The 26875-nt window shown below is 42.1% G+C and overlaps 1 protein-coding gene across 2 annotated transcripts in view; it reads right to left on the bottom strand.

Moving 5' to 3' along the window:
• Nucleotides 1-26875, bottom strand: part of LOC146821358 (uncharacterized) — a 123412-nt gene that overhangs the window by 84880 nt on the left and 11657 nt on the right. For both annotated transcript variants that reach the window (XM_085612305.1, XM_085612304.1), the window contains exons 2-4: nucleotides 22599-22725; nucleotides 10259-10369; nucleotides 1768-1872 (exon numbers count right to left, since the gene is read on the bottom strand). In XM_085612305.1, coding sequence (XP_085468431.1) covers nucleotides 1768-1872; nucleotides 10259-10369; nucleotides 22599-22725 — 343 coding nt within the window. The remainder of the gene's footprint in view (nucleotides 1-1767; nucleotides 1873-10258; nucleotides 10370-22598; nucleotides 22726-26875) is intronic.

The following is a 26875-nucleotide window of genomic DNA, read 5'->3' as shown; positions in this document are numbered from 1 at the left end:
TCCTATCTTATACTGTGTGTAATACAATTTTAGAATAATGCCTTACATATTCACAGTGCTTTCTGTTACATGATGGGACCTCATAGCACTATAAATACAAAAGTCACTCACCTGCACTGCACCAACCAGGATTTAATTCTGTGACTCTGTGGTCTCACATATAGATATCTTGAGTGATCACTGTGAACCAATTGACGTTTCATAATGTGAATTTCCCACCAATTAGTTTAATTTGCATTTTTTTTACACTTAATGTTTGTGCATTATTTTAAATGCAATTGCCGTGAACCTGAAAATACAACAAAATACTTAGAGAATATTTTCTTGTTTTTAGCCATGTCTATGCCACCAATGGTTTAGGATCACAGTTAACTTACTTTTATATGCACTTCAACCTTCATGGAAATAAAGACAGTCTGGAAACGCAAAAAGAAAATACAGTTGCGCTTTCAGGCCATCTTCTTTTACACATACCTACAGAGGCGTTTGCGCCCCCCTGGGAACGCTGCCATGAACCCCCAGGGGGGCGCACCCCCTAGTTTGAAGACCTTTGCCTTAGGGAGTGAATATGTGTAGGGTTGCAACTCTTTAATGTTATGCACCTTTGAGATGCTCATTGTCATGGTCTAGATAGCACCTTAAGATCACCCTCAGAAAATGGGTGATTTTAAAAGCTTACTTTTTATCAGAATTCTTTTTGACCCGGTGGAGAGTGTGTCATGAACAAAGAGGCCACAGACACTGAGAAAAAACTAACACAAGCCACTTTCTTTTTTACATCAAGCCTCTTAATCCCCTCCAAAAACAACAGAAGCCTATACAACCATTCCTCTTCTAGTAATAACTAATTCACCAATTCCTGAGGCGGATATATTGGGCAACTCTTACCTTGTAAAACAACACTTCAAAGAAAGAACTGTTCCAGCTGCCCTCAACCAAGCCATCATCACACCACTGCTCAAGACACTTTCCCTTAGCCACACTGTACTTGACAACTACAGTCCCATAACTGGCCTCTGCACTGTATCAAAAGTGATTAAGAAAACTACTATTAAAGTCCCCGGCCACCTTGATAATAACAACCATCTTCACTCACTGAAGTTCAGCTTCTTCACAGTGTTTCACAAAAGCATCCCACAAAATCTTGGATGTTAATCACAATCCTACTGATGAGGGAAGACAAACCTACTAGTACTTCTAGACCTCTTTGTGGCCTTCAGCACTGTTGATAACAAGATCCATGCCCTAAACTCTAAAGTCTCTCAACCGCCTTAGACCTCATCCTCTGTTCTTGTCCTTATTCTACAACCATTTGTGATGACGCAGACAGACTGGGTTCCTTCCTTTAACGCTCCTGGTCATTCCTATTACTTGTTCTTTTCAACATCAAGGTTTTCTCCCCCTGATAAAAATAGCCATCTACCCCTTATTTACCACTGACATGCACAGAAATATGAACTATAGCCATGCATCACCAAAACACAAAATAAATACCAGACTATAAAAGCAGGCCAGCTAGCACCTAGGTCAGTTCCTAAAAACGTCTGCAAATTTAGACCAATATTTTGCGACTAGTAAACAGTACATCTGTCCCCTACATCATTACCTGGGATTGTGGTTTTTAGTACAAAGAAAGAGTGAAAAGTGCATGATCAGGCTGCAGTGCACTAACAGTTTAAAAAATATGTTCAGTGTGCCGGAGAGGATCTGCTGGAGTTTACAAGCGCCTAGTTTTTTATGTGCAGCAGCAAATTATTATTTACTCACCAGCAGAAACATTAACCTTTTGCTCACTTTTGGGTTGTTCCATGCGATAGTCCTCAACCTCTTCTTTGATGCTGAATGAAATAACTGTCTCATCAGCGTCTTGCTCTGCAATGAAAGATACAAGTATAATTAGGGGCTGACAATTTGCAGTTTTTGATCACTGGTCACGGGCAGATCTTGGACATGGTGAAGAAACGACTAATTTAATAAAATGTCTTCTCTCATATTAACCAAAGGAATATAAATATCAGAACAGAGAAATAATTTACTTTATTTTCTAAAACACAAAGCTTACAGTCATATAGACAATTCTTTAGTGTCCAAATCATATTGCACTTAGAACCTGATGTACTATTTACTGGTCACAATTTGCGACCAGAAAAGACTTTTATAAACCATCTATGTTTTAAAAAGTTCCAATTCAGAGTGGCTTGTAATCTGAACTACTGCAGGAATTTAAATGAGGTAGGTCGCAAATTGTGACTCACTCTGATTAGGTGACATCACAGGGAGGTGGCCTGCTAAGGTCAGCAGACCTCCATATCTGTGATTTTCTTAAGGAAACAATGCTGCTATTCTAAAACAAAAAAAGAAAAAGAAAAAAAAAGTGGGGGGGGGGGGTTTACTTTTTTTTTCAGTTTGGGAGTTGCCAGTGGTCTCCCCAACCTCTGAAACTACCCAGCAAACCTTTTTCAACATTCACAAAGAGGATGGCGTTATAAGGTGCTTCTTTCCCTTTTGCAAATAGATTACCACACCTATTTGGGAGTCTATAACTTCAATATTTGCGACCTGATTTCAATCCCATAACAGATACATTGCACACTGAATCAGCATTTGGAAGAGACGCTTACAACATGACCCTTTGAAAATCTCAAATCGATATAAGGTTGTGATCCAATGTTAGAAGTCAGTAAAAGTTTACAGATTCCTAAAATGGGCTAGCACAAATTCAGAACCACAAACTCAGAATTGGAGAATTTGCACTGTAAAAATGATTTGCACATGTGGCCATTAGTTTCAGATGCTATTTATATGATACAAGAAAGTGACAATGTCACTACTTAGTGACCGATTCCGATTTGGGTCGGAAGGGCACCGAACGTGATCCAGCCGGAAAAACTACGAGCCGTACACGTGTTTTCCGGCTGACTCGTACAGCTGTACGAGCGAGCGAATACGATGCGAGCTACATGAAATTCACCGTTTCCGGGTCCGTACCGCTCCGTACGTCTCGGTCGTCAGCTAACTGTGGCATGCAATGGATGCGATTCACGACCGAGCCAGTACGATGCATGCGTCGGACAGCCTGTGCGAGCCGAGTGTCCGGCTCGCAAATCATTCGGGTGGTTGCCTTTGGGGGTCCGTGTCAGACCCCCTGTCACCCGCAGCCCTACGACTCGAACACAGGGGGAGACCCATGGGTCTCCCTAACACAGGCATGTACGGTGCGGATGGCACCGACGCGTACCCACTGTAGGGGGCACACTTGTCCGCGACGTACTCATTCAGTCAATGGGAGCCCATGTACGTGTCGTACGACCGGCTCCCATTGACTTCTATGGGAGTCCGACCGAACTGAGTCCGGCAGCATACGGCCGCGTCGGAAAACATTCCGGATCCGGCTTGGTCGGAGTGCTTTCTGACCCGGATCGGAATCGGCCCCCCAGTGTAACTTGGTTAAATCATTGCCAAATATCAATTAAAGGTAAAAGGTAAGCGTAACTTTATTGGAGCACCTCATCCATCAACCACCAGCAGCAACTGTCGCACTAGCACTTGAATCGTATGCTCATTCTGTATTCTATATTCTAAGTGACATCACATTGCTGCAAACTGCAGCTTGTCCAGCTAGATATCACACCCAGCACCAACAACAACCAATCTCTACCCCCTACATTTAAAAAAAAGAACAACCAAAGCAGCAATTGTTGAAGGGAACATTGCCTGCTGGGTCCTAAACGAGAAGGTTTTAGATAAACTAATTTCAGAAAACGCTGATCTAGTGTTGAAGGTCATCATTTTTTAAAAAGCTCATCTTGATGTTATTTATGTATTTTTGTCTAAACCCTTGGATACATTGTAAGGCCTGTACAGAGAGATGGAGCACGCTTAAATATCAGATCCCAGAAGATGTCAGTGTAGGTACCAAATTAAAATAATCAATGCATTACACCAATTCCTCTGATGTTATTATCTTTAATTGGGTAATATTTCCCATAAATTATGACCACTAGGATATACCTGATAGACCAGAGATTCTACCTCGCTACTCACAGCACTTTCTGGAACATGATCACTTTCTCCTTGCCCAGCAAGTCAAGCTGATCTGCTTCAGAGCCAGCACAGGCAGAACCTGCTGCGGCACCACAGGAGAACAGGGGTTTGGAGGACTGTATGAGGACTGTATGGGGAACAAGGAAATGCTGATGCATAGACAGAATGATTTGATGACCTTTCGAAGTCTTCTAAAAGCATCAAGGACGTTTTCACCTACAGAGATGCCCCTCTGTCCAAAGAATCAGTCATATGTGGACAGAGTAGAGGTAGATTTCTCCGATGGCTCATCTGAGGATTTCTTCAGTGCACCCTTGTTACCATAGGGAGGAAATATTTGTAGGTTTGCAACTCTTTTAAGTTCTGCACCTTTGAGATTGTAATGGTCATGGCCTACATTGCACCTCAGGATTGCCATCAGATGGTGGGTGATTTTGAATGCTCACTTTTGAACTGAATTCTTTTTGTCCCGGTGGACAGCGTGTCATGAAAGAACAGGTCACAACCACTGAAGCGAAAACAAGCATTGGCATAGCCAATAGGTCTCGCCTTTGGGACCTTATAAGTGTTTAGCCATGCAACAGTTGATGTTGTTGTACCAGGGATATTGTGCTGGATAACTAAACACTTATAAGGTCCCAAAGGCGAGACCTATTGGCTATGCCAATGCTTGTTCATATTGACTTGGCGTGCATTGTGTAACGGATGCTTGTCCCAAGAAACCTGAGGCTGCCCCTCTCAGTGCCATCCAGGGAGAGCCCTGCGCACCGCCTCCGAGGCCCTGTGACCTGGGATGTCCTGCACCCCCACTGTCACAATGTGTTCTCTGAACCTGCGAGACGTATGGCTAGAAAACCTGCACTGTCCCTGCTCCTTGAGGCCCTGTGAGGTACCCCTACATTAAGCACACTGTCCCCTCAAATTAGACTATAAAAGGCATTCTGCTGAGTCAGAAAACGATTGCATTTACTGCACAGTGCCCATCCGTGTGCCAGACACGCTTGCCCGCCCCGTTCCTGCTCCGTGCCCATCCATGCCCCTCTCCGGGACACGCTTCATGGGGGGGGTCACAGCACTTCCCCCTACCTGAAGCATCCCAGGAGGGTGTGAATCCTGACTACAGAAAGCAGCATTTTGCGGTGGGCAGTGGTCGCTTTTTGTGTTCCTGCTACGGGCCCATCCAGGGTAGGCTTACATGAGAAATGGGAAGACAACGCACCTCCACCTACCTGAAGCATTCTGGGAAGGGATGAACCCTGACTACAGAAAGCAGCAATCTGCAGTGGGTCAGTCTGCAGCAATTTGCAGGTCAGTCTGCCCGTCCTGTTCCTCCTCCGTGCCCATCCACGTCCCTTTACTAGGCAGGCTTCCCCGAGAAAGTGGGAACACAGTAGCTCAAAAATAGAAGAGAGACCATCTACACCCGCCCCCCCTGATTTCAACCCTGCATTATAAGTAAATGAAGCGGGCAAAAAGGGACAATAAACAATGCACTGATAACCCTTTTATGACCTAGCTTTCAAAGCGCTGTGGAGCACCTTCAATCCGCACAGCACTATAGGCGAGAACCAGATACAGAAAAATGCATTCCTAAAAGTGCCTCCGACCTGCTCGTACCCCAGCCTTAAGACAGGGTATATGGAGCTCGTCAATGTATGCCAGTCACTCAAGAGGTGACAACCAAGAGTGCGACCTGTCTCCATACCTCATTATGTGAGAACTAAGAAAGTTCATCCCTTGATGTCTCACACTCGGTATCTGTCCATCACTCCACATGTGACAACTATTAGGACAATAAATCCTTTAGTACGTTACGTTCATTAGGGTGTTACGTAGGGCAATATGTGTGTCCGTTCCTTGGTGTGTCGTAGCATGATGGGAATGTGTGCCAATTTCTCAATATGCTGCAACCACAATGCGATATATGTATATCCTTTAATATGTCACAACGTTAGTACAACATATGCCCTGCCCCCACTCCATGTGTTACATTTGCCCCATCTCTGAGGGCACATGGCCTTCAGTCGATATGTGACACCCACGAGGGCGATCTGTGGCCGTCCTTTTCAGAATGCTGCATATATGAGGGTAATGTATCGTGAACCACGGGGGCAATAGGTCCATTTCTAAAGATGTCACAACCATGAGAGCGGTATCCTTCCCGCTCCCGATATGTCAAAACCACAAGGGCGATACATCTTCACAACTTAGTGTGCCGCGACTACGAGAACGACAGTGTGTCACAGCTACAGGCGATATAAGTGCATCCCTCGATATGACACATCCAAGAGAACGATATATATTTATGTCCATTCCTAATAATTGACTACTACGGAAGCACGATCCCCACTCCTTTAATATGCCGCAAGCACGAGGGCGAGAAATCTCCACCCCTTAGTGTGTCATAATCACACGAGGGCGATATGTGTCCACCCCTTAGTGTGATGCAACCACGAGGATAATGCCATCAAGCAAAAGACGCAATAAAGGAAGGGGGGACGAGAGCACAGAATAACGAGATTTGTAGGACGGCTCCCGTTTCAGCTTTGACGGGATTTTTTAACAGAAATAGAGTATTTCCTGTAATTATCCGACATTAGTTTGAGCCCAGAAGCAGATAGAATGAAATATCAACAGCAGTAAAGGTGTAACGGAGACGTTCCTGTAAACACCAGCCATGTCCGTGAATCGGCACCACGCTAAAAATGGCGTCGGGCTGTCTGATCTGTTTGTCCATGCGCGTGCATACAGCGAACTCCAGCAAACAGCATACGCGAAGCGGCATTTTCGTTGCCATGACAATGAAAGCTTCGCAAAATGGCGTCGGACTGTCCACTGTCCATACGTGCATGCTGTTAGCTTTGAACAAATGGCGAGAGCAGCCATCTTTGTCCATCCCTACGCGTGCATGTAAGCCTTTGAGAGAATTGATTGCAAAAGGCACTCGCATGGCGAGAGCAGCGCATGCGCTGCTATTGCCAGGCAAGACCTAAAAAGGCAATTTCTTTTTCACGTCAATCCTCTTAATCACCTCCAAAAACATCAGACGTCTATTCAATCATTCGTCTTCAAGTAATAACTTATGCAACAAAGTCTTAAAGCAGACATCTTGAGCAACTCTTGTCATGTAAATCAACGCTTCAGAGAAGGAACTGCTACAGTTGCCCTCAATCAAGCGGTCATCACCCCACAGATCAATAAACTTTCCTTTAGCTACACTATACTTAACTAAAGTCCCATACATGGCCTCCACACTGTACCAAAAGTAGGTAAGAAAACAATAGTCATTAAACTCCCAGGCTACCTCAAAAATCACTACCATATTCAGACACTGAAGTTCAGCTTCTCCATACAGTGTTTCACAAAACCATCCCACAAAATCTTGGATGATAAGCTCAATCCACTGATGGATAGAAGACCTGCCTGCTGGTACTTCTAGACCTCTGTCTCTTTCCACATTTTTGGTAACAAGATCCTTGCCCTAACCTCTAAATTATCTCCAACGTCTTTTCCCTTATCCTCTGCTTGTTCTTGCCCTTATTCTACACCCATTCTTAATGACACAGAGAAACTGAATTATTTCCTTTCAAGTTTCTGGTCATTCCTGTTACTTGTCGTTTTCAACACCATGGCCCCATCCCCCTGAAAACAGTAGCCATCTACAACTTATTTTACCACTCACAAGCAGTTAAGGCTAAACTATATGCATACCTCATCAACACAAAAAAGAATACCAGGCCCTAGAAGCCTGCCAGTGGGGAAAAATCATTGATGACAAGGAGACTGGACCACAACTCAACCACTGTTCCTTTGCCAAATTCACTTCCAAACTTTCTTTCATTATAGCCCCACCTCAGGTTTCGCATTAGTCAATCACGAAGATGAGAAGCCTATGAGACATATTTGACTCAATAATAACTCTCAAGATCCACATAAGATCCATACTCAGCATATCAAACTACCGACTCTAATGCACTGTCCTCTTCACAATCCCTCAAAGATGCCATGAAAAATGGAGAGCAAATGATATACTATTAACTCAACTATGCCAGCTCACTCTACTGTGACAGCCCAAATGAATTCCTGGGCTTCAGGTGGTATGGAACACTACAGCAAGAATAACAGCTGGAAAAACATTTGATTCCACCTCAACAGTCTTAAAATCTCTAGGCTGGCTAAGGTTCAAAGCCCAGATCAGTTTCAAGACCCTAAATCTTACCGACATATGCATAGAGGAGGGGGCCATAAAATACGCCAGCAACAAAAAACAACTCAACATCCCTGTTAAACCCTGCCATCAATCAAGACCTTCGCCAAACCCAAAACACAAGGAAGTTCAGAAAGGAACATTATTTGCTATCCAGGTTCTCTGGCTAGCCTAAAGTCCCCTGATGGCAATCCATGCCTAAGCAAACCAACTTACCTTTGAAAAAAGAAATTAAAGTAATCTTTTCCCAATCCTGTGCATACTCATGCCTCCTGCTAAGAAGCATTTTGGGGCGATTCAGTTTGCACAACTTTTCTAAACACAAGGAACTCACTTTGGTGCAAGAACCGAAAACATTCCCTGTAGTACCCCAATTTGTGTTCTGTTACCCTAGGTGCTTTTTATCAATTCATGTGGTCTAACAGAGGAGAGGTTGTGGCCTAATGGCTAGAGCAGTCGACTTCGAAGCTGGGGAACCGGGTTCGAGTCTCGGGAGGAATGCTCAACACCCTGTGATCCTGGGCAAATCACTTAATCTCCACGTGCCTAACAAAAAATGAACGTGTCAGTCTGTAACGCAACTGGTGCTCTTATAAAGCACTCTGATACCTTCGGGTCTAGTTGCGCTATATAAAACGACCAATAAAAAAAAAATCCAAAAGTGGTCCTTCCAACAGTGATTGCGACTGATTGGATGCGTCTTAAGTGGAGATACTGACAAAAAGGAAGAGCTTCTAATAAGATGAAGAGAGAAAAGGTATAATGGGTTGCCTCCTACCTGCCTGACCCGGTGGCAGTGTTCTTTGTAGTGAAGATCCTCTCAGACATACATGCAATGCCGCCAATTATAAATAGAGATTAGATGACAATATGCATTTTTGTCTTTTTTCTTCAGCTACCATGCGTTTATCATTTCACCTCATATCTCACTGTATTGTAATTGATACTTTATTGTATTGTACCGTATTCCATCATATTGTAGCACTTCTGTAGTGCTTTTCTATGCCCTGGTGGTGGCCCAAAGTATTTGCTGGTCAAGTATTTGCTACTTCGTTTGCTGTATCTGTTAGAATAAAGAGTTGGTTTAAATCTTGATTGGACACGTGTCTGCAGGAATGCCAATCTGGTTATCTGGTTCACAGTCACTTGATCAACATATTCCAAATTGTTGTTCAAATCTCTGAAGATAATCAAACGGTATCTACAAGCCTTGAGACTGGGTGAATAAATGTAAACACTTGCAAAGCAAAAACAATCCTGATATTAATTACTTTGGAGTAGAGTGGAGCCATTCTCGAGGCGCTGTATCCATTTATAAAATATAAACATTGGTTGTTCGATCATATTGTGAAGAGAAACCTGTGGGCAAGCAGGGACGCAGAGGTCATTTTGTCTCATGCGACAGATGCAAACAAAGAGGAGAGGTAAGGGTATGCGTAAACAGCAGAAAAGAATGGCCTGGGGGGAGGTAATGACCTGGAAGATAGACAGACAACAGGTTGGAAGCAGGAGGAAAAGAGGTGCCAAGTGGAAAACACACAGACAGTGGGATATTCAGATGAATGGGTTCAGATGTAAACAAGCCCAGTGAAGAAGAGAGACAAAGGATGGAGAAGGGCTGAGACACAAGGTGCAGATAAGAACCAGGCAGAGTGAAACAAACAGTTACACAGGTAAGATGGAGAGGGAAGTAATATGTGGCCATGGCGTCTATATCTCATACAAAGGCATCTGGTTTTACAAAGTAACTGATCGAAATGATAAAGGGGTGTGGCAGAACCAAGACGCGACAACAGTCTTGCTGCTTCACACCTACAAATGTTGATCTGCAAGGAGGAAGGGGGTGGTGTTAGAATGCACAAAATCTCATATAAAAAACCTGCCTTGAAAAAATGGATGAGCGCCTGAACTACTTCATTGAACATAGAAGAAAAATAACTCTGGTCTTGGCTTTCAAAAACACTACAGCACTGATGGAATTAGTGCACTTCAGCACTCCACACTCACTTGTAGGTTGATTATTCTGCTGTCTCTCCTGAGAATCCTGAAGGTTTGCAGGGTAAAGATCTTGACTTTCTTTAGCTCTTAATGAAAAGACAGAACTTGCAATCAGGGGACCTGTGTTAAGAGTAAAAGGACCAAGATTAGTTACATGGAAGATTACAGAAATAAAATGACATCTAGATGATTTCATCATAAAAGGAACCATAAGTAATATTCTGCAAAAAAAAATGGAACTCAATCTTTGTACTGAGAAGTGTATTGACTATAACCCAAGGGCCCACATTATCATATGGGTTAAAGAGCAAATACTACACAATGCCCACCATAAATGTGCGACTCTGAATATACAAACTCGGCAATGAGTAAAACCGGATGCACGTGAGCAGTTCGCAGGCACAAGTTCAGAAAATGCTTGTTCACATTGCAGAAACTTTCAGACCACAGGACAGCCCCGTTTGAGGATGCCCACCGTTGCACCAGATACTTTTCCCGTAAATTGCTCCAGCATGTGGTGCAAGAGGAGCTTTGAGAGCAAAAAACACGGTGGCACGTCTGCACTTGTAGTACCGTCATCACATAAGTGAGTTCTGAAAATGAACTGTAAGAATGAGGGTTCATTTCCAAGACTCACATAACACATTTCCCTAATGCACTGGAAATGTTCTGAGTCCATTATGGTTTGGGGAAACGTGTGTATGTATAGTAGCATTAATATTACATTAATTAACATGTTTGTGAACTTGATTGCATTTATTTTAACAATGGATAATGTAGGCCTCGATTTCACAATGGGCAGTGCGGCTTGCACCCATCTTTTCAGTATGTGGTCCTCTGTTTTGTTTCACTCTGCACACAGACTATTCGTATATAAGTAACACTGTACGTGCTGCTTTAAGGAGTAATGTCACTTTCCCAGATATAGGATGATGTTTCTTTCTTTAGAGTTCGTTTCTAAGGTATTCCACTGAGAGTGATCTGTTTGAAGGCCTCTCCTATTGTGACCACAATGGTTTCGCAAGAGAACCTGTGCTTGTATCACAAATAGCAACATTTGTACAAACGGTTTCTGTGTCTGAAGGCATCGAGGATGGGAACTGCATTACGTGAATTTGTAGGATAATGCTTAATAATGAGATTTCAGAAACTGTATTGCTCTTTCTTTAACCTCAATAGTCCAAATCGTGAGACCCTACCTGAAACAACTGTATTCATGTACACTCTTCATTGTATTCTGCATATTAAAAGAAGTCCATTCCTGAGGACTGTGGGCTCGCTCTTCTCTGATCTTTAGGAGGCTACACTATGTCAGTCTGACCTATGATTTATAACTTTGATTTATTCTTTAGAGCTGAACTATATACTTGCTTCTGCGTGTCCATTTCCTGCATTTTATTCTCAGCATCATTCTATTACATGATAATTGATTGCCTGACTGACTTTTGACTGTTTCATTTTGCTTTCTATAATGATCTGAATCCTTTAATAAACCTTCATGGTTCTATATTAATAAGAGTTTCGTCCTCATGGTAAAGTCTAACGTGCTTTACTATTTACATTGTTCTTTGCATTATCATTTTGGTGACTAAGTCCAGCTGAGGAAACACAACCATTGAGGGAGTTGACACTGCTTCAGGCCCATCAGGAAAGCATTATATTTGACATTAGTAGGAAAAGTGCTCACTGTCCGATACAGAAGAGACACAGGAGGGTACAGAAGGAAAGGACCGGGGATGGCCTCCCATGATAGGGCAGCCCCGGTGACTCCATCCCCATCGGCTTAGGTCTGCTTGTGAAAGTGAATCCAGTGGTGGCTCCGCCATCATGAACACAAACCACAGCCCACTAAATGTGGCTGTGGATGAGAGAGGACAGACGTGACATCTGCAACTTTCTGCAGATGACCCTACAGTTTTTAAATAAGGCCTTTACTCAGAAGAAGTAGTGCTCAACAGTCAATACTGTGATTTCAGACTTTACTTGCTCAAGTATCTCAACTAGGGACTGAAGTTAGTAGCCAAAGGGCCTATTTATGAAAAACATCTAGCAACATTTTTTATGTAATGTACTAGGACTTAACCCCAGTTTGGGGATGAATTGTGACAAATAGACAGCAACAAATTTTATCACAGCGCTAGCAGTGGTAGGAATGGTTGACAGGCACTAAGCAGAGGGAATAAGAACCGCACTTTGAGCATGATTTGCAAATTAACTTTTGTGTATTCACAAAGTACAAGTAAATAGTAAGTTTATGACTGCGGAGAGTCCACAGGCGGGTTGGAGTACTCAGACAGGCCTATGTGTATCGAAGGACCAACTTCTTTGCCATCTCTGTATTACTAATGAAATGTAAAAAATAAAAGTCAAGTTATTTATAGTACGCTTAATCAATAAACCTCTGCCTTACCTATGCCCTTCTAATGTTGGCAGATAGGAAACTGAAACAAAGGGGGCTAAATTGAGTTGTATAGGATCAGACCATCTCAACAGACGAAAATGACATATCACATCACATTTTCTATGTGTGTTTAGATTTATTGAAGCTTGAAGCAACTTCTTTCCCTCCCTTCTAGCAGGTGTTTTTTGAAAATTAAGTGCAAATGACTATTAAGTTAGGCAGGCAGTGGACAACAGAATACAAAGATCATTGGTAGAGTTATCCTCGAAATCCTCAAAATCTAAAAAAAGAAAAACATCTAAACACGCCGTCTCATGCCCCAGGATTTTTTAATTGAATTTCTGATATGACCTGGTGCTATTAGCCTTCACAAAAGATCTGAGAACTCACCTCTTCAAACTATACTTAATTGATAAAAAACTACTGTTTTCTTTTATACAGTTTTTAATAATATTTTTTATATTACCCTCTGCATGTTATATATAAGATGCTCTGCTGCCCTGTGGCTAAGTCTATACAAATAACATGGTCAAAAATAAACAAATAAATAGCACGGCATCATTCAGGGTATTTAAAGCACTTTATATACCGGCTGAATACAAGCCTAAGAGACATGGGAATAAAGAGATTGACCTAAGATTAGACAATGTAGCTAGGTACAAACAATTGAATTCAAACTCTAGTCTTGTGGACAACGTATACATTAATCATCAAACCATGTATATTCGAATGAACCCTTGCAGAGTTTTCACACAAAATAGAAACATATCAATTATTTATTCATTTATATATGGCTTGCTTTTGGATTTTTTACGATTTCATATACTTGTAACTACTAAGCGTCATTCTTATTCAGTACAACTTTACTCAAACAGATTGGAACCTGTGACTACTTGGCAATACACAGATCTTCGTAGAGGGTGAGCTGACCACCTCAATTATGTAAATGGTTTAGAGATAAAACAGTAAGGCAGTAGTGTATCCTAAATGGAATTGCTGACTCTGGTACTAGCTGAGTGAGAGAGGTATGCAAGCCTCCTGTTTCAAGAATACAGATTAGCTGGCCTGGCTTTATTGTTACCACTGACCAAATTTAAGCTGGTCATCACAGAAACCATTTCTCTTATGCATCTGCTATAATTGGCTATATGTGTATCAGTATCTCTGTTCTGCTTGACAATGCCAAGTAATCAGGTTCAAGATGGTTCAGAAGTCCGCTACTATTTTCCTGAATTAAATAACAGAACAATGTATTTCATGGAGGCTTCAATGTCTGCAGGCAAATGGAAACATAGCGAAATAAAGTTTGAAAGACAGGCACAGTGAAGATTTAACTCACAAGTTTGCTTTTGCATCTACACTATAATAAAATCTTGTGAGCAAACATGCTATCCCTTTTGAAGAAGGAAAATGAAATGAGAGCAATTGTCAATATTGTAAAAACTGCATGTATGCTTTGAGTAAAAACCAACCAGATCAAGCCCCAAATTCACAAGCCAGAACCACAATCAACAATAAAAATACACATCATAAGTTGCATGTTTCCTTTTTGCTTTCACATAGAAAATGCACCCACGCTACACATGATCCTGTTTCCCCATTGTGTATTACTATGTGCATTTTGTAGCACATTACCATTTTCCCCTAGTGCACATCAACCCGTGGTCAACTCTTGGAGATAACCCAGTATTGCCCTAATGCACGACACACAGCACTTCCTTGCAAGACATTCATTTTTTCAGTGGTCCTGAGAGTCGTATCAACTGGATACACATTTGTCTGTGCTCCTCTGGTGCACATTGCCCCGTTCTGCAGTGGTGCACAACAAACTGTGCTTCCTTGGTGCACTTCACTTTGTGTCGGTTATCGGGGCCTTACTGCGACATAGGTCTAAGTCAAGGGTGCTTCAAGTCCTGGTAAAGTTTCTTGTGAACATGTTTAGAGACCTCCTGGTTAAAAGCTTAAGGCATTTTTGCTCTTCGTTACAGAACACATATGACTGTCACAAGAAAGTGAGGACATCATACCCGATAATCGGTGTCCAATATTTACTTTGACCCCTCTACAATGTCTGAGATTCACCACCCAGCCATTACACAGACTACATATTAGCTTCATCCGCATATTGTATTGTATTGTAATTGCATTTGTATAGCGCTTACTACCCCTGACGAGGCGTCGAAGTGCTTTTTTGGCGAGTAGCATGCTACTCCGGCACCCATAGAGCCATCACCTTTCTCGGAGTATTAGGATTTTTTTTTTTAAATAAGTATACTTTACCACTATGATTTAAAACACTAACCGATTTGAAAATGACATAATAATGTATTTTTGTTTGATTTAAGTTTAGGGTTAGTATTAACATAATTAATTGGAATTATTTTAATTAAAATTAGTTACCGTTAGTGTTAAAATAACATTACTAATAACTTTCATTATATTAGATGGACTATAAACCAATACCATTTAAAATCAATATTAAAATAGTTGCAATATAATTCAACTAAAATAGATATATTCCTATGAAGGCTGAGGCTTTAGCAGAGCCACATGGGTTGGACAGGTAGTCAGAGGTGGGATGAGTCTTGTTTTGTTCCTAGGCTTACTTCTACTAACTTGAAATTTACTTTTGTGGGATCTATTAATCACTTTTCTGTTGTTACATGCGATCCTCTATGGTATGTCTGGTGTTTCAACTGTGCAAAAAAGATTTTGTCATATAAAAATAGATACATTAATAACATAGGTTAGGGATTGCAATATGCATACAATATGGTTTATTAAGAAATAATTGGAAGTTAAGATAAGAATGTCTTTAATACAACACATGTTAATTTCATTTGTTAAATTTAACAAATTCTAAGGTTAGCATCAAGATTAGATCAAGTATATTATTTTTAATGTATTAGAGAACCTGGTTTAAATTAGTATTAAGGGTCCGAGATTTATGTTAACTTATTGCTCTAATTATTAGAAACAATGTAATTAAATGTATGCTAAGTGTAACAATACGTACTAATGTTTTTGTTTTTGATAAAGTGTTTTTATTGACATTTTGCTAATTCGCAGACAACACCAAACATCAAGAAAAAGCCCGAGAAGTATTAATGACATTTGAGTTGATTAAATACAATTTCAAAGAAGTTTAGGAAAATACTTGATATTATGGTGAAGTTTGGGGAAAGGCAGCAAAGAAAATATAGAAAGAATTAAAGTGGACAAACAAATGGTGATTGCATTGATAAGGATAGGCTGGAAAAGTAAAGCTAAGACGAAGTAAATAAAATGTATGGGAAGTGGAGGTGGTCTAACAAAAACATAAAACAGCCATAAACTCAAGCCCACTGTGCTTTTTCACCTGTACAAATAATGCTCCTCCAGACTAATGCTGTTGGGCCTTGCACCTGTATTTAGGCGGCCATATTTGAGTGACTCATATAAATTCAAACAATTCCCAGCAAATCATGCCAGTCAATGAGGAGTCTTACTGAGGGGTTGCAGATTGGGTAGCTGCCTTGCGTTTTTTCCATAGTAAGGAGGCCTATGCTAAAGATCTCTCAATAATACTCACCACATCGTGGAGAGACTTACTTCTTCCATTTAGTTTAGACCTCTGTGCAAAAAGAATCAAAAGCTGACAAAGTGCAAGTCTGCAATCATGTAATACTTAGACAGCTATGGCGTGCAAGAACACGCAAGTCCATTTTACGTGTATTGTAAGCAGGTTACACTATATTCAGCAGTGTTAATTTAGAAGAAATACTATGAAATGCATAGGTTATATGGACAGCCCATCTTAGCATTGGCAAACCAGGAAACACATGAGAGGCAGTAGTCAAATGGGGCACACCGAAAACCCACCCTCTGTCTCTCTCAAATTCACATTCTACTTTTTGGTAACTGATGACATGAGGTCGCCAAAAACCTAAAGCAGTCTACAGCTAGACCTCAAATAAAATGCTTTGCTCAGGTACGTTCTGGTACCAGAAATAATCTTTCAGGAAAAATGTTGACTGCATACTTGACCATTATTCCCAAACATACAAACTGCCTATGTGAATGCAAAATAGAAATCATTTGCAAAAATGCTCTGTAAGGTTATGCCAACGCCCTGGCATGGTATCTAAGTTCTGAGCCTTTCTTCCACTATGGCACTGTGATGTATTGTGAGGAGAAATGTATTGGTCTTTTGGGATCCATTAAAAACTGTCTAATCTCGCGGAGTCTTGCTGTACTTTTGCAGGTGTCTTGTTTTGACTCCCTCTGCACTTATTTCCCTTAAGATGGTCATCTTGTGTATGTATTTATTTTCATGCATGTATAAGTGAAGCAGAGCACATGAAATTCTCTAGGACTGTTACTACGCACATGCAGATTAAGTAAGAATGTCCATATGTGGCCATTAACAAATCTAACATATAAATGTACTTGAAATTGAAATAAATCCCTTATACCATATACTGAAACTCTAAGTGTAATGTACATTGTACAAATATGAGCTCATGGTTCGAAAAACGTAAATATTGAAACCTAAAAAGTGTGGCCAATAGAGTTAGCTGCTGCTATGAGAAGGGGGTATATTATCAATGCATAACTGTTCCAGTGACTCAGTTCCTTAAGAAGTAATATTTACATTAAGGGCATTATTACAAGTTTGGCAGTCTGTTGCTGAAACCCCCACCACCGCGGTCCTAGGAAGACCGCCAAGCCCGTGGTGCACCCGCCCGCTGGATTCTGAGTTTTAACCTGAGCGGCTGGGCAGTGCTGCGGCAGTGGTATGTTAGACTCATAGGAGAGCCTGGCAAGCATACAGCCACCGAGAGAGCCTGCAGCACGTTTCTGCATGATGTGGCATGCAGCATGTCATGTACGCCACACCGTGCACGAATGAAGGTGCAATGCCAGGGTGGCACAACATGTGCCCCCTTCCCCACACACAACCCCATGGCCAGATTCCTCAAGGGGGCCTGTTTGAACCCCTTACCTGCATTTCCATGGGGTCCCCACCATGAAATGGGCGGTGAAAATGCAGGCCGTAATATGCTCTGTGGTGCTGGCACCGCTAGCATTTTCAGGCCCTTTGAAGACTTCCGCCGCAGTGGGATCCTTGGTCCCGGCGGAGACGGCAGTCCTGACCGCCGTACTCGTAATAAGGTCCTAAATGTATACACATGGGGATTGTTTAATATTTGCCATCTATTGTATTTTTTGGACTGATATGTTCACTAACAAGGTACCTCTTGGCACTAAGACAGACGACAAAATATAGCTGAAATCCTGCAACGAGGTTGAACAGATGAATTTAAAATAAGCATTGGCAAAGCCAATAGGTAAGGGTTTAATGTGCTGTGGCATGCAAAGCAAGCATATTAGAGCTGCAAGACAAATGAGAGGTAGCCAGCAAGAGCCTATAGAGGACTAAAGACGTAAAGTAGTTCCTCATGAAGTTCAATGCAAGCCCTCGAGTGACCCCCAAACAGCCAACAGCAGTAGGTGAGAAACAATACTCCAAGACGTGATTGATGGAGTCTGAAGCCAATAGCTGAAAGAGGCTGGAGGAAGAAAGCCAATGTTTAAAAGGAGCAGACCCAAAGCCCACTTTGTGTATATTGTTAGCCACAGGTCAGTGTTACAGTTACTCTGTCAAAACCCAGACTTAATTAACAAGCATTTACAATGCAATAGGGCTCGCATTTTTTTTATTATTCAAGCTACTGCTGGGAAAATTTTTAACAAATAAAAGCCATTAGCATTTGCAACGCCAATAGCTCAAAGTTTAACAAATGCGAAACCTATTGCATTGCAAATGCTTGTTTGAACCAGACAGGATGACCGTGGGTGGTGGAACGGTCGTTAAAGAAAGGTCCTGGCATGATATGTCAATCACTGAGGGAAGACCCTCACCTGTGATCCATACCTGGACACACTCAACCCACCCCTCGAAAGATCCCTGTACCTAAGCTCCAGACGATGCCCTCTGCTGGTGCACAGCACACTATCTCCGGGCGCAAGGGTTGGACCCTGCTCCCCTATTCGTGGATGCAGTTTGGTGGGACAGAGTCCCTGATGCCTTTTATGTTGATTTGTACTTTTACCTTGAGGGCCAGAAGAGATTATCTCTGCCTTGTCATTGCTCGCGTGATAAGACACTGCAAGGACGCTTTGACTTTTTGTCTGCGCTGATTCGCAGCACATTTCCAACCAGGTCTCCTCATCTATATGTGGCCTGGAGAGCGACTACAACATGCATTATTCATTGTTTTTCCAGTGCCATGAACGACATCTTCACCTTCCTGCCGAAATCTGCCTACGGGAAGTCAGGGGCCCGTTCGTAAAGCACTTTATTAGTGATTTCACTTTCTTTGAAGGACTTCTTGTATGTGTCTGCGGTCTTTCTATAAAATATCACTCGGTGAGCCCCAACCAATGTATCTACTGTGGCTATTAGCACTTTCGAGCCGGCCGATGACTGGGGGCGAGCACTTATCAATGGCTCTTTGTCTCCTTGAGTGATCTTGTATTTTAACTTGTTTTGGACGATTTGTTGCGTGTCTCCACGGCCTTTTAATTAGATGTGATGTTGGCCAGCCGCAGCCAATGCATTTCTTGTGAGTGCTAGCACTTTAGAGCGGCCGAGGACTGAGCACGAGCGCTTTATCAATGGCCGTTTGTCTCCTAGAGCGACCCTGTCAACAATGTAGATTGTTTTTAGTTTAATATATGAATATTTTAGCCTGTATATCATTGGGGTATGTCATTAAATGTTAAATGGTGTATGTTTTGTGTTGTTTATCGTATGGCCTGTCTTTGACAGGCTGACACAATACAGTATTCTCACTGTCTGAGGCGTGTATTCTGGACTTACGGGGTGCTTTGGGCTCAGTCTGATATATAATGCCTCTCAGATGACACACTTCACTTCTCGTCTGCACACTTCCAGTTCCCGCTGCTCTTGCAAACTTCAGAAACTGCCTGACAGTTCGGCCCAAAAGTGCTTGTTTATGGCCAAAAGAAGAGGGAGAAATCTCCTTTCACAGCCTCCTACATGCGATTCAGTGAGAAACGTAAAAACATTTTAATTTTCAGACTCATAAAATGGCGTTTGTATGTTAAGAAAAGCTATTGTGTGGTTGTAAAACCCTGTGATTTCGCATATCTCAAGATTTGTGATGGCGTTGTACATATGGCCCTTAGCTAGCTTATAGAGTGGATCATTTCTTTCAATGGTTGCACATGGTGTACACCTGTACTCATATTTGGGGACCGTAACTTATTTCTCACCATATACTTTGACCCAGAGCAACAGCGAGAAAGACAGGAATTTAATATAGAAGAAAGAAAAGAAATATAGGAAAACTGTGACTAATGGAGAGAACAGGAATGTAGAAAAAGCTGTAAGAATGGAATAAAAGACTCATGAAACGCAGGGTGGTGGAAGACAGGGGCATGGAGTGAAATCAAGACTTGGCAGCTGTGGTGTTTGGCAACAACAGCATCTGGTAGAACCGGAGCTTCTGAGAAAAATACTCAACCCCTGCACTTTTTTGTTGCTGTATATAGCGCAAACTACACCCGAATGTATCAGACCGCTTTACATGAGAACCGGTTCCATTACAGACGGACAGATTCATTTTTGTTAGGCACCGGAGATTAAGTGATTTGCCCAGAATCACAAGATTTTGAGCGTCCCTGCTGATACTAGCTTCGACGACGACCGCTTTAGCCGTTAGTCTACATCTTCTCATGCAATTATATGAACGAAGAACTCTTAATTAAAAGTATTTCCTCTGCAATCATTCCTTCAGGCAAATTTTACTTTCACAAGATGACATGACGAAACATACGAATGCCAAGTATAGCACCACGAATGCTTAAGGCGCGTGCAGAACACGTGACCATTTTTATAAACTGAAGGAATAATGACTGCAGCACTACAATCGAGCAATGTCAGCCATAACATGTACCTGTTCGAAGTTAATACCTTTCGGGAATCGGGCCCAAGGGCCACTCTTTCTCGCAGTCTTCTGCATAAGTGTTTCCATAGAACTCTTTTGTTGTGCATGGTTACCCTGCAGCCAGAGCAAAAGCTCTTTCAACCAGACTTAAAAACGATTCAAGAACAGCCACCAAATTAAAGGTAAAAGGACACCAAAGAAAAAGAAAGTGTGACCATCCATACTCAAGCAGGAAGGGGAGGGGTTTAATCCGAGCAGCAGGAAAGGATTTTGCATGGTGCTAAGCGTTCTTTTACGAGCTATGTGTTTTGCATTATCGTGCATGCGTCTGCGCACGATAATGCAAACCACATGTTACCCTGTGCGGGTAACAGACACCAATAGGCCATGGGCGGATCAACGCGCCCGCCTTTGGCCTATTGCGTGCTCTGTTTCTGAAATACACGCACGCACAAGCCAATTCCGTAACAAAAAAGAAAAAGCACACGCACGAGCATGTGCAATTTCTAGGTACAGTTTTAAACCCCCTACAAAAGGGCTCTCGTTGCGCGAGCAGTGCTGCACACTGCAACGCAAGCGCGAGCTCTAAAAGGGTTGTGAGAGCCCTCCTACTATAGTGATTGGTTTATCAGTCTGTTTTAGCAATAAAGCATTACATTCCTTTGTGGTCAACAGAGAGACAGGGACATCCTCCGGCTGAGGATGCTCGTATGAAACACAACGATTTGGCAAAACTAGGCAAGCATAGGGCTTTAGTGGGTTTGACTAGTCAAAAAAGTTCTTATGTAATTAGCGTCTGTGATTGTCTATCACCCAATATACAACAAACGGGTTTAAAAATATAAATGACGGGAGCAAAGCTAGAGTGGCCTTGATCCCTTCTGTTCTATTTTTCCTAACTATTTCTCATTGAGCCTAATAACATTTGCTGCTGGTATCTTTCTTTGGTCATTGGTGTCTTAACCCTTTCCTCTGTTTCTTTTTCTCGCATTCACCCTCACTTTCATCCACTTTTCTTTCTTATCTGCAGCTTTTTCTCCTTCCTTTCTGGTCTCATTCTATGGTTTCTCATGGTCCCCTCTCTATTGACTGTTCATCACTCCTTTCCTCTACCCCACCCCACTCTACCTTTAACGCTCTATCGTTTTAATTTACCATATCCCTGTTCTCTCGCTTGCCACTTTCGCCAGTCTGTGACATTATCCTTCTAACTCCTTTTTCCTTGTGTTCTACTCCCCCTATCCTGTCCGTCCCTCCTGCTCCTCACCTTTTCTTTTTACCACATTATGCCTGCTCTCTCTCATTCATCCCTTTGGCCTATTTTTCAATCCCACTCCCTTCATTTATCTTCTCCATACTCCTCTGCCCCACACTCCACCAAACTAGTCCCCATTCATCATCAATCTCTCGTGTTTTTCTTCTCTTAATTTTCATCTCTTCCCGTTTGCTGCTCCCCATCTCCTCTCTTCATCCTCTTTTCTGCTCCTGGTAGCTGCTTTCCGACATGAACCCTTTCTTTACTGAGCTCCCACCCATACTCCCAGTAGAGCTGCCTGCTCCATTGTTTCCCAGGCAGAGTACTGGCCAGAGCTAGGAATGAGGTAGCATCAACAGTCTCTGGGTGAGTCAGTGCCACCCACACCTCTTGTCAGTGGCGGCTCCTCGAGGGAGTGCTGCAGGGCGGTGCGACGGGGCGGGGAGGGGCAGGGCGGGGGGTAGTAACCTCCGGAAAGCGCGAAACTGAGTTGTGTAAATAAATAAATAAATAAAACAAATTACAATGCGCACGCTGCAACGCCAAATCGACGTTGCATCGCGCATAGTAGTAAAATGAGTTTTGGGATGAGTCAAAGGAGGAATGAATATGTGAGGGAGGAATGTAGATGGGTTGTTAGTATTGAAATAAGGTTTGGAGTGATCCAAAGAGGGTCGGAGGGGGAAAGAGTCTAGAAAGTTGTACAGCGACTGGGTGAGCAACACAATGTACACTTACCCAGTGAAATCAAGGCCTGGTGAATTTCATTCATCACATTCCTATAAAGTTCCTTCTGCCACTCGTGCAACAGCCTCCACTCCTCCACGGAGAAACAGGCAGCAACGTCGTGAAATGTAAGCAGGGTCTGAAAGAGGTAATCCAGGCATTAGGCACTCTCATCAGTTAGATACACTACACAAAAACAAATTGTCACGTTAAACTGGTCATTAACAACACTCGGGGAAAAGCAAATCCCACCCAAAATACAACAGCTATGATACTAGATCAGGCGTTTTATATGTGCATGCCCAACCTTGATTTGTTCTATATAAAACATCACGGTGATTTCTGCAGCTACTAAGATATCATCAGAATATGTGTAATTAGGGGTCAGATGCACAAACAACAGCATTTGCAAAGCGTGTAAACAACTTTGTGAATGCAGTCTGAATGTACATTGTACATCCTAATGGCATTATTTTTTTATTTATTGTTTTTTATTAACATAAGTGCATGCTAACAAAATGCGAGCGTCTCCACTGGTCGTGTTGTTGGTAGACATCAGGAGATTCCGAGAGTTTCCCAGAGACCACAGCATGCACTCCTCGACCTCTGATTCACAATATGCCACGGTTTGTGGCATTGTGAATGAAAATTGTCAGATGCAGGTCATTTGTCCCATGCAGGTCTCCAACCCAGCACTTATTGGTTTCCTCAAGGAGTTAGAATTCGATTCCTGCCTCATAAATATTCATGAGGGGCAAATTACATCTATTATTTTTTTTTAATACGCTTTATGGTGCGAGTGTCCTGAAGGATAGCCTGTAACGCAAAGAGTCTTTCGCTGTGCAATGCAACAATTGTGTTGTGATCTGCTTCTTCTGTGCCTCAGATCTCAGATGCCTAATACCTATTAACTACATAGGGAGAGTCAGGCTACACAACTATCCAAAATCTGCATAGTGTAGCATGTAGATGAGTGAACAAACAAGCATCTGTATAGCCAATAGGTCTCGCTTTTGGGACCTTATAAGTATTTAGTTATGCAACTGTTGCATGGCTAAACCCTTATAAGGTCCCAAAGGCGAGACCTATTGGCTATGTCAATGCTTGTTTGTTATTTTCCCTACACAGCACTTGCCAAGAGACTGTACAAAGATGGCGCTGGATTAGTACAAAGTAACCAGGACGGTACAATATTTACATTGTTTACATGATGGGATAGGGTTATATATATTTGGGATAAACTGGTGCACATATGGAGATTATGGGTACTAGAAAAAGACGTTAGCGTTTTTTCTTATATCGATGTGATAAGATGTGATAAACCGGTGTGGATATGAATATTACGGGTAATAGAAATAGATGTTAGCGTTGGATTATAGTATTATTTTAGACACTGTAGGTATCACCAAAATTCACTATAGTGATCCGCTCGTCAATACACTAAGGCTTAAGATATGGGTTGTGATCATTATTTGATGTTCTTCCTGAATAAAATATGTCAGGAGACTATACAAATATGGCGCTGGCTCAACACGCTGAAATTAATTCAGTTCGTTTTCTATGTTGTTAGACGAGACAGAAGTATACATAGATGTTACATGATGGCGCTGATGTGTTAGTTACGCTATTACATAATTGAATACACTCATGGTAGAGACCTAATATTACGATTAAGGGACATAGATACTAGTAATTGATTATGGTGTGGGGACCATTATATAATTCATATATTCAGTTGGGGCTATTGATTCGTGTAATGACTGTGTGTCCGTGTTGCCGTCAATTTAGATCAGGCGGATAGATTACGCACATGGTAACAATTTTTTTTTTTACCTCATATAGTGATAAACCAGGAAAACGAACGACGTGCTGGTAACACCACAGGCACAATTTGTAAACGACTGCCGGGTAACTCACCCGAGGTAAAAGATGCGCGGCCGCGAGACTCGCTCTGTGGTGGGGGAGGGGGAGGAGCATTGAGGTGCAAAAGTGAAAGCAGGCTTGCTGGCGAGTGGTGTGCGATGTGCGCGCACCATGACGAGAGAGGAAAGCCAGTGCATGCGCCAGTGGGATGAAGCGCTTCCCCAAACGGATTGCATGGCGGCACGATGCACGTGATTGTGCGCATGTTCGCCATGCAATCCACTTTTGGGAGCACTTTTGGGAGCCCCTTACTAGAGTCTCACATAGCGATTGCTACGCAATAGCTAGGCGAGACCTAAAAACTAGTATTAACCAGCCAACAATTAACAATTGATTACAGATTTACCCTGGTCAATGCCAGGGCGGGATTACAGAGTGAATACTCCTAGACATGGTGCAGGTATAAATCAATGGGTTTCTCTGAAAGGAACACTCTTTTCCATGTGAAAAAGTTAAATACAAAAGTAAGTGCAAAAATACTTTTTGGGAGACATTAAAGCATTTGAAAATACATGGATTTCACATGCGGAATTGTTTATGCATGAGATTATATGCAAATGTTGCAGCTTCTCATTAATACTCATGGAAGTCTTTGAGACTTAGCTGAGGACTTTGAAAGTGTATTCAAATCATAGGTCTAAGACTAGATGTAAATATCGGATTTCCAAGAAGGAGTCTTGAAAATAGAACCCTGTATTTTTTCTATTACATGCTTTTGTAAAAGCCATTATAAATTACAATGAGGTGGTAAGGATAAATAAAAGAACAAGCAGTGGCAAAGCTTATTGCTCGGAACTTGGCAAGCCTGCAATGTTTTATTTAATTTATTTTTTTGTTGCAAACGTACGCAGTAGCCTTTAAAGGTATAATAGCAATAACATATAAAAATGCAGCCATCAAAAAGTGGCCTGAATGTTTTTTTTTTTTTTAACTTTAAAAAAGACTCATCAGTAAAAAAAACACAGGAAATTAAAGTTGAGATGATCCACGAGCAACAAAGTGGCAGGTGTGCAGACGTGCACCAGCGAAATGCCGACAGCTCAAGTGAAGAGAGCCAATGGCTTAAGTGGGCTGTCCCACTGCCCCATGCTGAATGCTGTTGTGGGCGGAAGCAAAATGTGAATGGCACTTGTACAGACCAATGGATGTTATGTACAAACATATGTCTTTTTGCTAAGAATTTGTTTGGAATAATGGGGAAAATTAAATAAATAGATCTTTACAAAATATACTTTTTTTTTTTAAAACATGAGGGAGCTAGGAACTGTGTTAAGCTGTCTGGTGTTTGGGCAGTGTGAGCCCACCCATACAAAAAGAGAGATTCCCACCTATATAATTACATGGTTGATGCATCTCCGAGTTGAAGTAAGCATACAAAGCCTTGTTTGAATACTTTGGTTTTCAGAAGAACGGGTGGTCTGAAAATGAGTTTGAAGCTTTGAGAAGACTGAGGTTCTGTTCTCAGAGAAACCCGCCTATGTGTTTTCACTACTTGAATTTCAATTCACAAGGTTTCGACTGATATAAGGTTAGTAGTCCATGGGAAGTGAGACACCGGCTTCATCTTGTAGTAGTGGAAAAGGAAGTAATGGTTTGGAATGAGTGAGTAATTGCTTTCATTCCCAGAAATGATTGTCATCAACAACCTTGCATTTACACTAACATGCCTGAGAATTATGAAATGTCTGTTGCAGTTGTGTATATGTTTGTGTCTTCAACGCGGCTTGCCATGCTAATTTATACCAATACTCTTCCATCCAACTCCTCTTATATAGCTCTTCCTTCCCCACTTCATCCCCTGAAACGTGGTAAGGAACAGAGTTGCGGTTCTGTCCAACACATTGCTTTCATTATTGCCATCTGGTGAGGTTCGGGTTGACAGCTCCCCGTGTTAAAACAGCTAGGTCATAGAAAATGTGGCTCAGTAACTTATCTGACATTAGGAGAAAGAGGTGTCAAAATATTTGATATCATGGGAACTGGGGCACCCATAACCATCCACAACCACTACGCGCACAGTTCCCTCTTTCATTTCCAGTTTAAATGGGTGGAGGGCAGCTCAATGAGTGTGACTTTGTTGGGGCTCCTCATTGTCTAGATATTTCTGGAAGCCTCTCAGCAGGGGTGTGTATCTTGTCAGCACAGGTATGAGTGGATAGTTGTCCTTCAGTACAGGGTTTTCCCTTCTTAAAAACTCCAGTCCCTCACAGTCCATCTTCAGGCTACTGCATCAAGGTTCCAAAGTCATAGTGCCTTTAAAGTTTCCAAACCAGACATTTTTTAGGTCTCGCCTGACCCAGCGCATGCGCTGGTCTGGCGAGACTTATTGAGAGGGCCCCAAAAATTGCTACCAGGCCAGCCTAGGG

The sequence above is a fragment of the Triturus cristatus genome, chromosome 6 (genome assembly GCF_964204655.1).
Source record: "Triturus cristatus chromosome 6, aTriCri1.1, whole genome shotgun sequence".
Taxonomy (NCBI): domain Eukaryota; kingdom Metazoa; phylum Chordata; class Amphibia; order Caudata; family Salamandridae; genus Triturus; species Triturus cristatus.
Note: the sequence above shows the minus strand (reverse complement) of the source record. Positions and strands in the feature narration are given on the sequence as shown.